This window comes from Paroedura picta, chromosome 14 (genome assembly GCF_049243985.1).
Source record: "Paroedura picta isolate Pp20150507F chromosome 14, Ppicta_v3.0, whole genome shotgun sequence".
Taxonomy (NCBI): Eukaryota; Metazoa; Chordata; class Lepidosauria; order Squamata; family Gekkonidae; genus Paroedura; species Paroedura picta.
This window is the reverse complement of record NC_135382.1, coordinates 12,788,174-12,799,907: the sequence shown is the minus strand read 5'-3', so window position 1 is coordinate 12,799,907 and position 11,734 is coordinate 12,788,174. Positions and strand designations below refer to the sequence as shown.

General features: G+C 54.4%; 1 protein-coding gene across 2 annotated transcripts in view; it reads left to right on the top strand.

The window, feature by feature from the left end:
* Nucleotides 1–406: 406 nt before the first annotated feature.
* ARAP3 (ArfGAP with RhoGAP domain, ankyrin repeat and PH domain 3) overlaps nucleotides 407–11,734 on the top strand; it is a 64,828-nt gene continuing 53,500 nt past the window's right edge. Inside the window, exons 1-2 of one of the 2 annotated variants that reach the window (XM_077309880.1) lie at nucleotides 407–591; nucleotides 9,343–10,426. In XM_077309880.1, the coding sequence (XP_077165995.1) occupies nucleotides 9,384–10,426 (1,043 nt within the window). In that variant the 5' untranslated portion in view covers nucleotides 407–591; nucleotides 9,343–9,383. Of the gene's footprint in view, nucleotides 592–1,391; nucleotides 1,515–9,342; nucleotides 10,427–11,734 lie in introns of those variants that run through there. The other variant, XM_077309881.1, reaches the window with a different exon arrangement.

Below are 11,734 nucleotides of genomic sequence, written 5' to 3'. Positions count from 1 at the left end.
TCATTTAAAATCCAGTGGTAGAGCCTGCGGGTTGTATCCTGAGAACCAGCGTGGAGTAGTGCATTGGGCAAGAATTTTCCGGGTTCAAAGCGCCTGAAACTCACTTGGCGAGCTCTTCGCCCTCGTGTGAATTCCCTGCCTTCTGCAGCGGGTTGGACTAGATGACCCTGGGATCCCGTCCCCCCCTCTATGTGCGAGCCCACCTCGCAGTGGGGATGGTGAGGCTACATTTGCAGGGCCGGGCTGCAGGGCCGGGGGCCGGGCCCTCGGTGGCATTCGGGGTCCCTGCGCTGTACGTGGGCAGGGGCGGGCAGAGGCGGTCTGTGACCCGGGGCCTTCGGGCAGCCCCTTCCCGCAAGGCCACGAAGCAGCCGTCGGGGAGGCGGCGGGCGGGCGGAGCCGGCGAAGTCTTTGCTGCCGCGGCGTGGCGAGCCGGGCGGGCCGTCGAGGGGAGGCCGGCCGGAGGGGAGGGACCGCCTCGGGGCGTGGGACGGTGGCGGCGGCGGCGTCCGAAGAAGAGGGGCCAAGTTCTCGCCGTCGGCGGGGACCGAGGCTGCGGCGGGTGGCGGAGCCTGCGGGGGAGCAAGAGAGGTGAGGCCCGCGGGGAAGGGGCGGAGGGAGGGAGGGAGAAGGCTCCACCAGCCCCCGGTTCCAGCCGATTCCGGCCCCCTCTTGCACGCGTGGGCTGTCCAAGCGGCTTTCCTGGGCGCGCTTTCTCGCCCTGCCGTGCAGACCAAAGTCGAGGGGCACTTGTTAAAGACCGGCTGTAACTTGTTCTTGTATCAGCATTTCTTCCCGAAGTTCTTCAGCCGATACCCGGTCTCTTAGGCTGGCACCGAACCCTTCCTGCCCATAAAGCCCCACCCCCAAGGTCTGCACCTGCATGTCGAGGAAATTGGGTTGCGTTCACATTCACACGCGAGCTTATACCCTGCGTGAAACTTTGCTGGCCCCAGACGTGCCCCTGGAGTCATTTTATTCTGCCGTTTCACCCCCTCCCCCCCCCCCCCCCGCGTCTCCCTTTCCCGCTCAGGCCGTTTTCACGCAGGTTCTCCTTTCGGGTTCGGCCGCGCTGGAGCCTCGAGGAAAGGGGAGGGGGTGCTGGCAATTTCAGTGGGCGCTCTAAACCCACCCAGATACTTCTTAGGTTGCCTGCAGGTTGCAAGGGCCTTGGTAGAGATGCCAGCCTCCAGGTGGGACCTGGGGATTCCCTGGAATAACAATGCAATGCCAGAGTAAAGGGATCAGCTCCCCTGGAGAAAAGGGCTGCTTTGAAGGGTGGACCCCCATAGCACTGCAGTCCATTGAGGTCCCTCCCTGCCCCAGATCCCGACCACTCCCCGCTTAACCCCCAATGCCTCTAGGTTGCTCCCAAACAAGAGCTGGCCACCCTACATCAGAGGAGACCTTTCGACCTCGGAGGTAGTGAAACTGAAACTCACCAATAGGCCCTTCACATTGCAGAAGTGCTGTTGTGATTTATCTGTACTGAGAAGACCAGAAGATTTCAAATGGTTTGTTTATTTCCTTTGTTGTTCTTTGGCCAGACATGTTTTTTTTGGGGGGGGGGTTACCTTCCTCTTTGGGGCTTCATGGTGATCTGTACTTTGAAGCTGTCAGCCGAGAAATATGTCCTTTTTTTTTTTTTTTTTTGCTCTTTAAAGCATGGAGACCTTACTGTCAAGTCACAGCAGACTTGACAGTTTGGGGTAATGGTTAGGAATGTGGACTTCTAATCTGGCGAGCCAGGTTTGATTCCCTGCTCCTCAACATGCAGCCAGTTGGTGACCTTGAGCTCCTCACAGGTCTGATAGAACTGTTGTGACGGAGCAGGAAGATCAGGGCTCTCTCAGCCTCACCTCCCTAACAGGGTGTCTGCTGTGGGGAGAGGAAAAGGAAGGCGAATGTAAGCCACTTTGAGACTCTTTTGGGTAGAGAAAAGCGGCATATAAGAACCAACTCTTCTTCTTCTTCTTCCTCAGTAATATCAGGGCTTTTTCAGCCTCACCCACTTCACAGGGTGTCTGTTGTGGGGAGAGGAAAGGGAAGGTGACTGTAAGCCACTTTGAGACTCCTTCGGGTAGAGAAAAGCGGCATATAAGAACCAACTCTTCTTCTTCTTCAGTAATCTCAGGGCTCTTTCAGGCTCACCTCCCTCACACGGTGTCTGTGGTGGGGAGAGGAAAGGGAAAGCGAATGTTCAGTGACATTTAGCGGTGGCTTCCCACTGTCTGCCACTGTGTAGTGACCTCAAACAGTGATCTTCTGTCCAAATACTAACCAGGGTTGAACCAACTTCATTTCCGAGATCTGGCGAGAGATCAGGAGAGGCTGGGCTTTCCAGATCGAGTGATCTTGCCATCTTCAGCCAAACCTTTATTGGAAACCCTCACCAGGAATTCTGCTGTGCTGAATGTGTCCCATAATTACCCTCTCTTTGGTTTCGGGGTGACCAGGCTCCAGGCAACACCAGGTGTGGAGAGAGGGCCTTCCCTGAGAAATCCTGCCTCCTAGTCTAGCTCTGGGGCTTGTCACTTTCCATCAGCCAAGGGAGAGAAACGATCCCCGTCTTGCCCCCAGCTATGACTTCTAAGTGACAACTGTGGTCGGCAAAACTGGGCTTGTCTCCCATTATTAGTTCCGACGAATATTTGCAAGCCGGCCGGTCATAGGCTAAAATGTGCATGGTCAGTTAGTTGCGTTCTTATCATGTGTGGCGGGGGTCCCTGACCTTTTGGAGCCTTTTTGGAGCCCAGTTGGAGTTCTGGCAGGGCATGGTGGGCACCGCAACAAAATGGCTGCCATGAAATGGCTGCCACAGAAGGCGGAGCCTGTTGTAAAACAATTGCCATAGCTTTGCTTTAGTAACACAGCCCCAATCCTTGTGCTGTGGTGGCCAAAGCAACATTTAAAAACAAAATTTGCACAGCCAATCAAATCTCCAGTAGGCAAACCAAAGGCCTAATGGTCACACCCATTCCCTAAAAACACTTGGCAGGCCCCAGAAAAGGTATTGGCAGGCAGCATGGTACCCACAGGCAACACATGGGGGATGTACAGTGCACTGGCTGGAGAACTGAAAAATTGGGGGAAGTGCAGCATATCTAGGGAGACAGCTGGCCTAGAGCTCTTCTCCCAGACATGCAGTTTTCTGGATGCAGGATGGTGTTTTAGTTAATGGCGGAGAATTGCCTCTCTTGAGTTCCTCACCTGCTGTCTGAAACTCAGTTTGTTCACCTCTGTGAGAGCCATCTACCTGAGAATCACAGAACCCTGGAGCCGGAAGAGGCCATCCAGGCCAGCTAGTCCCACCCCCTGCTCAGTGCAGGATCAGCCTAGAGCATCCAGGAGAAGCATCTGTCCAGCCGCTGCTTGAAGACCGCCAGTGAGGGGGAGCTCCCCACCTCCTTAGGCAGCCGACTCCACTGCTGAACTACTTGGGCTGTGAATTTTTTTTCCTGATATCTAGCCGGTACCGTTCTATGCTGCGTTCTTCTGTGCTGCCAAGAGGAACTGCTCTCTGCCCCCCGCCCATATGACAACCTTTCAGTTACCAAGAGAGTCATCCTGTCCCCTCTCAGCTTCCTCTTCTCCAAGCTTTCCTCACGGGGCTTGGTCCCCTGGCCCCAGATCATCCTCATCGCTCTCCTCTGCATCCCCTCGATTTTGTCCCCGTCCTTTTTGAAGTGAGGCCTCCGGAACTGTGCACAGGACTCCCTGTGCAATCTGACCAATGCACTTTCAGCCAAGGTCTATGACATCTTGCAGTGTTGATGTTACAGTCCAAGACTGTTGATACAGTCCAAGACTGCATTCACCTTTTTTACAACCCCATCTTGTTGCACTGGAGATCCTTGCTGGCCCTTCTAGAGTTAACGGCACCCTGGGAAAGGCTTTTTTCCGGTCGAAAAGTTAACTCTCTTCCTTGCCCAGAGTAGCAGCTCTAGTCCAGGCCGAGAGAGAACCACCCAGGGAGAGAACCACCCATTCCACCTGGCTTGGTCTCCAGAATCAGCTCTAGCCCATCCCCTGACACCACAAAGCATCGGTGGAAACATTCCCCCCACGTGTGTTTGCAGTGCAGGGCTGAAGTCATTCCTCTTTGGGATGGGTGGGAGAGAGCAGCAGGAAGGAAGCCTGCGCTGAACAATGGGAGGAAATGGAGGAGCTGGGGGTGGGGTGGGGGAAGGGGACCTGGCGAGAGCAAAGGGAACGCAGATGGCAGAGCATGGCTGTCCTGCCAACAGGGCTCTGAAGAGTATCCCAAAGCCCAGCTTCATGGACCTTGCAGCTATGGGTGGGGAGGACCTGTATGCGGAGGGTGGAATCCCCTGGCTGGGGGGGGGGGTGTGCTGGAGGGTACGGTTTCCAGCTCCAGGTTGGGGATGGTGTGGGGAGGAAAGGAACCTCCCTGGGGTGCAATCCCACAGACTCGGCCCTCTAAAGCAGGGGTAGTCAAACTGCGGCCCTCCAGATGTCCGTGGACTACAATTCCCAGGAGCCCCTGCCAGCATTCGCTGGCAGGGGCTCCTGGGAATTGTAGTCCACGGACATCTGGAGGGCCGCAGATTGACTACCCCTGCTCTAAAGCATCCATTTTCTGCAGGGGAATTGATCTCTTTAGTCTGGAGATGGATTGTGATTCCGGGTCCCATCTGGAGGCTGGCTTCCCTAGAAGAGGGAGAGGAATCTGTTCTGTTCCGGGGTACCCAGAAAGGCTATCTGGGGCCTATTTAATCTGGAAGCTGAACAGGCAAAGACTACAGAAGTTTCCTACAGGGGAAGGGGCTAGAAGAGAAGAGAGAAAGAACCAGACCAGGGGTGCATGTGGTTCTGTTAGTGTAGCGTGTTAGCCTAGAATAAGCTACGGATTATGAAGTACTGAGTTCGGATCTTGCTTCTGGAATGAACTTTTTAGGGAGGGTCACAGCAGCTTCTCCCGTACCTCACACAGTTTATATAAATTTTACAGCCAGTTATTGTCTGTGAAGTCCTTTGAACTCGAAAGCTCTGTATAGGTTCTAAATCCCTCTCTCTATAGCCCTGGGCTGGCTCTTGTGTAAATTGACCAAACTACAGAAAGATGTCAGCCACAGCATCCATTGCAGGAGCAGAGCCCCAGGTCTTCAGACAGATTTGGCTTTTTAAAAATGGGAATTTGAGCAGAAACCTTTTGGGTTAAATGTAAAGCAAAATCATTTGACTTGGAAGCACAGAAGCTTTGCGTTGTATCCCCAGTCCTTGATTTCCCAGTTAACGGAGGAAATGGTGTTCAAACAAAGCGCAAAGATGATCTGACTCCAATGGTGACAAGAGAAAGAAATTTTACTTACAAAAATAGAAGAACGTCGTACATGATATATTCAAGTAGGTACATTGAACTTATTGGGAACAAATTGGCTTCAGAAAGCCTAACTTACTACAGCTCCAAACCCAGGCAAGAAAGAAGAAGAGAATTCCTATATAAGATGAAACACAGATAAGTGCCCTGACCTGGAAAGGCCAGTCAAGCACGATCCCATCACATCTTGGAAGCTAAGCAGAGCCAACCCTGGATAGTATTTGGATGGGAGGCCTCTAAGGATTTGGGTGGTAGTTCCTCCAAGGAACACTAGGGGTCAGGGAGCAGAGGCAGGCAGTGGCAAACCACTGCTGAACATCCCTCGCCTGGCTGCCAGACTTTGGATCTCCTGTGTACATGACACACAGGCCATATGATAAATAACAATAGAAGGCAAGCAAGGGCCGAAGGATCAAAATCTATCAAGTTGAGCCCAACTGCCAGGAGTACCCCAGAGAGAGAGAGAGAGAGAGAGAGAGAGAGAGTTCTCTTAGCCCTTTCCCTCCCAGGCCCTCTTGCATTCAGAGTCACAGTATCCAAGAAAACCTGCCCCACAAAAGCTACTGGTGACATCTGTACTGATGTACAGACATCAGATTTATACATGCATGCACAATCCTGCCAGAGGTCAGTGGCATTTGAAGTTGCAGTAGAGACTCAAGAGTGGCATGCAAACCCTGGCTGCAGCAAGCTACAGCAGCAACAAATTGCATGGCTTAAGAACCACCAAGGGAGGAGACCCGGAGCCTGTGGCCAAGTAGGGGAGGGAACAGTAGGCTTTTCCTTCCTCACCCTTCTATGGCTAGTATCCTTGGGAGAAAAAGGTAAGGTAAGAGGGTTCAATGTCTCAGAGGAGAGAAGAGCAGTAAGGAGACCGCAGTCCACTGGTGCTAACTGGAGCTGGGGAAGAAGAGATGAAGAAGAGCTATTTTTGTGCCCCACTTTTCACTACCCAAAGCGGCTTACAATTGCCTTCCCCTCCCCTCCCCATAACAGGCATCCTGTGAGGTATGTGGGGCTCAGAGAGCTCTGAGGGAACTGTGACTGGCCCAAGGTCACCCAGGAGGCTCAAAGTAGCTTACGATCACTTTCCCTTCCTTTTTCCACAGCAGACACCCTGTGAGGCAGGTGGGGATGAGAGAACTTTGACTAGCTCAAGGGCACCCTGCAGACATCATGTGTCCTAAGGGGGCTTACAATTGCCTTCCTTTCCTCCCCACAGCGGACACCCTGTGAGGCAGGTGGGGATGAGAGAGCTCTGAGAGAACTGGATGGTCCAAGATCACCCATTGGGCCTCATGTGTTTCAATGCAGCATAAAATTGCCTTCCTTTCCTCTCCCCACAACAGGTCACCCAGCTGGCTGCCTGTGGAGGAGAAGTGGGGAATCAAGCCTCATTCTCCAGATCAGAGGCCCCACTTTTAACCACAACATCACACTGGGGAGGAGCGATATGATCAAGCCATGGCTTCCTTTGGCTCCTGAGAGCAAGAGCCGTTTTAACACAGATGGGTCAGGCATCCCCTGAAGGGGGAGAATCTGAGAATCTGATATGTGACACAGGGCATAGCAACTACCATGCAGGATCACACCAAGGTCCCTCTCTGTTCCCATCTGTGAGAAACCCACAAGCAAGGCAGAAAGTCACGTGTCACACTCTGTGGTTTGGCCTCAGCATCTTGGTCCACAGAATGGCCATTTCATGATCCCAGCTTAGAACTGTCAGTCGGTGTCTCCTCTGTGGATGCATTTGATCTTCTAAAAAAGTCATTCCGAAACACACTCCGCCAACTCCTTTCTGTAAAGAGTACTGTTATTATTATTGGCCTCGGGGTGGTGTGCACGTGCATTGTAATATTCATAATCAGATTTTTAAAAGTTAAAGTTCTCAAGACCTACTCCCCCCCCCCCCCATGGGATGGTGCATTTGGAACCCTGGTGGAGATAAATTAGCTGATTTGGGATTTAGAGTAGGAAAGGCGATTTGCAGATATGTGGATTGAGCAGGAGCTGAAAAGAGGGGCCTAGAACTATAGAATCTTTATACCGCTTACGCTGTATTCATATTTGGCTAAGGCAGGGGTAGTCAAACTGCGGCCCTCCAGATGTCCATGGACTACAATTCCCAGGAGCCCCCTGCCAGCGAATGCATGGACATCTGGAGGGCCACAGTTTGACTTCCCCTGGGCTAAGTAGGCGGAGAGTAGGCGGGGCCAGTCTGCGTCTTCCGATTGGCCCTTCACCAAGGACAGACAGGAGTTCTAGCCAGTCGGGTGAGGGCACAATCTATGCCCTCACCAGCACAGGCCAGAAAGGCTTCTAGGCTCTCACCAGAACAGGCTTCGTGGCCCTCAACAGGACAGGACAGGAAGCCATGGGGAAGTGGCAGGACACCATGAGTAAATATGGAGGCCTTCCCCTCGGACCTAGAAGCACACACGGTGGGGGGAGGGGGGGGGCTTTCAAAGCCTGTTCTCACAAACGGGCTTTGAATCTATGCACTATGCAGGACACTCACAGGCTTGTGATTACTTTGAGAGCCAGCTTGGTATAGAGAACCACTCCTCCACATGTAGGCAGCTGGATGACCTTGGGTCAGTCCCAGTTCTCTTAAAGCTGTTCTTGCAGAGCAGTTCTCTCAGATCTCCCAGCCTCTTCTACCTCACAGGGTGTCTGTTGTTGGGAGCATTTGCTGGCAGGGGTTCATGGGAATTGTAGTCCATGGACATCTGGAGGGCTGCAGTTTGACTACCCCTGCCCTGTGAGGTAGGAGGGGCTGAAAGAGCTTCAGGAAAACTGGCTAGCTCAAGGCCACCCAGCTGGCTTCATGTGGAGGAGGAGCAGGGAATCAAACCCAGCTCGCCAGATTAGAATCAGAATCACAGAACTGTAGAGTTGGAAGGAGCCATACAGGCCATCTAGTCCAACCCCCTGCTCAGCGCAGGATCAGCCTAAAGCATCCTAAAGCAAGAAGCCACGACTCTTAATCATCACACCAAGTCCAACATTCTTGTGTCACAGGGTGGCCAAACCCCAGGTGCCACCAGGAGGGCCACCAGCAGGGCTAGAACTCCACTATCCCTCCCCTGTTGTTCAGGCACCAAGAATTCAGAACATCACTGCCCCAGTCAGAGGGTTCCCTCAATGCCTTGTGACTAATAGCCCCGATGGACCTCTTCTCCAGATGTTTGCCCAACCCCCACCCGAAGCTGTCCCTGCTTGTAGCCACCACTTCTTACAGCAATAAATCCCACATGTTCATAAAGTGACACGTATCTATCCAGTGTCAGTCCACGGAAAGCAGGGAGTGGTGGATGTTGGACCGGCTTGGTAGTGGGGGGGGGGGGCGACTGGACAGAACGCAGAGGGGGCTTCTGCCGCTGAGCCATCTTTCCAGCCTGATCCCAGCAGCTGCGTGTCTTTCTGGCTGAGCTCTCCGTGAGCAGGAGGCTCTCGCCGCCCTGTGTGACTCAGAGCTTGCTGACCTCTCTCATGCCCTCAGCCAGCACTTGGGCAGATTAAGGCAGCCCACTTCCAGCCCCAAACCCCTCCCCACAGAGGCCCCTAGCAGAGCTCCTTCCTTGGGGAATTCTGCTCCTTGCTGCATTCCAGCTCTTGCGCTCTTCAGTGTGTCCGTGGCTTCCGTAGCAGCGGCACTGTTCTTCTGCCCACTCCTTCTGCAAAGAAAGAACAGGGTCTGGCTTCAGCTGTCTCGTTGCTAGATCCAGAATTCACATCAGGGCCTCTCCGGGTCCGGGTGGTGGAAGAGCATCTAGATCCTTGGCTGTAGCTATTGCGGGCTTCCCCTGTGAAGGCCAGCCACTGGAAGTGAAGCCAAGCCGTGGACTCCTTGTGCTGGGTCTTTAAACTGTGGAGCCTTCTGCCCCCACTCACCAGGCGCCCTTATGGAGGGTGCATGATGCAGCAGGGGGAAGCCCATTGCTGCCCGTTACCTCCGCCTCTGGGCCAGGGCTTTGAACAGCTGCCTTTGTTCCCTGCAGATGGTAAGCTGAAGAGGCGCTCCCCTTCTTGCCGAGAGGACATGCGCCCCCAGTCCTGCGTGACCTCAGACCTTACCGACTGGCTGGCCTCCATTCACCTGGAGAGATACCTGGACACCTTCACGCGCCTCGGCTATCGCTCGGTGAGGGACGTGATCTCCCTGGGGAAGGAGGATCTGCAGAAGCTGGGGATCACGGCCACTGGGCACCGCAAACGGATCCTGAGCTTGGTGCAGCAAACCCAGCTGCTGCTGGGGGACAAAAACCTGCACATGGCGGGCGATGTGCATTACAGGTCTGGCCAACGTGCGGATTCTCTGGACGGGCTGAGGCCAAATAATGGCTTTGGTGGAAGCCAGGAAATCTCAGCGGGAATGGTTCCCGGGCTCGAGATGGACCGTGGCCATTTGGTGGGCCACTCTGATCCTCGGTCACCAGGTGGGTGTCTGGTTCCGTCGGTGGCCAAGCCGGTGCCCAAACCCAGGACGGTGTTTCCTCGTGTGCATTTAGGAGCCAAGCGGGAGCAGGACTTGGTGCCATCGCTGCCTGTGAGCAAACCCACTTCCGCCTCTGAACACGCTCCCGCAACCTGCATTGTTCTGGAGGGCTTTGACGCTGGGGAAAGCACCGTCGAGGCCAAGGGACTCCAGGCTGGGCTGAGAGACCCAATCCCAGAGGTTGCCCGGCTACCCCAGAGCGGGCCGAGGGGAGAAAATGCAGAACCTGCTCTGCAGCCTTTGGCTCCTCTGAACGGACAGAGCCGCCAGGTCAAGGGTGTGTCGGATGTCTCCTCCTCTTCTGCCTCGGCGTGTTTCCCTGACGCAAGCCGGCCTGCAGGCAGCCATCCAGCCGACCCCGTGCCGGCCGCCGCCACTGTGCTGAGAGAGCCGTTGGTGGTGGTTCAGGCCGCTCTGAGCAGGGCTGCCTGCCCCCAGGGAAGGACGGAGATGGTGCCAGAGGGCTCTTGGGATCGAGGTGACCTCCTGCCTTCACCGGCTGCCGGCACAGGGACGAAGGAGCCTCCGGGGGATCCTCCCACAGACCCAGCCCCACAACACGGGACTCTGAATGGCGAGCAGGCGAGGTGAGTGTGCATGCTTCCTCTCACAGGACAACTTCCTCTCCCTCAGGGAGCCAGCGGAAGGGACTGAGGGAGAACAGGAAAGGCGTCCTTTAGCCGCCAGTGTACCAGGGAGGGGAGGGGCTGTGGCTCTGCAGTAGAGCTTCCACATGGAATGCAGAAGGTCCCCGGTTCAATCCCCGATATCTCCCTTTGAAAGGACCAGTCAGTCAGGGTTGTGAAAGACCTCAGCTTGGGATCCCGGAGAAGTCATTCTCAACCAAGGTTATACCAGAGCCCCAGAGTCACTCACCCGGGGAGGAGTCAGGAGGACAGAGTGGCTTTCTGCTCTTCTGTCTGATCTGCGGTGGCCTTGTTGAATTCACACACAATGGAAAAGGATTGAAGGGTGACTTCAATCACACAGAGAATTTCCCCGGCAGAGAATTGCAGCTTGGCATGGTGGGCTTCATGACAGCTGAGGGGAATGCTTCCTTCTTTTACTCAAGCGAAGTACTCAGGCAATGAAACTTCTTTAACAAGCATATTATTTTATTTGATGATTAGTGATGCCATGCTCCCTGTAAACCTGTGACTTCCGGGGGCGTGGCCAGCTGGCACGCGAAGGCCGGTCTCAGGAGTTACTCTATGGTTGAAAGGTTGAGGAAGGATGCCCTGGAGAGCCAAGGCCAGTCTGAGCAGATAATACAGACCTTGTCAAACCAAGAGTCTGACTCAGGATATGTCTGATTGATGTGTCCCGGTTCCTCCCAGCCTCCTTCAGCGGACCTTACAGCCAGGCTGCCTGGGAGACGCGTGGGTCCCTCCGTGGGCTGCAACAAAGGCCTTTTCATGGTCCGGAGAACACAGGCTGACTTTGCAGCCGGGGCATGGTTAATGAGCAGTATGGCCCGCTGGTCACCCCACATGTTGGGAAGTGATTCGTGCACCGCCTGATAAGGTGGGCATTAGCAGTGCAAATCTGCCAGAGGGTTTTGTTTTGGTTTGGGTTTTTTGCTCCTGTGGTCAGATAGTGTCACGCCAGGACTGTTCTAGGAATATTCCCAATGAGGGAATATTACAGATGAGGCACATAAATTGAGGGGGGACGGAATGTTAGGACTCCTGGCACAAGCTTGTGCAGCATGGAACTTGTGCAGGATACTGAATAAAGCCATTTGGCTAGGGCTGAACATTCACAAAGCCGCTTATGCAGGTGTCAGTGTACCTGAGGGACTGCCTCCCTGCCTATGTCCATCTAGAGCTCTACACTCCGCCACCACCAACCGGTCCCTGGCCCTAAAGAATCCCGCCTGGCCTCAACCAGGGCTA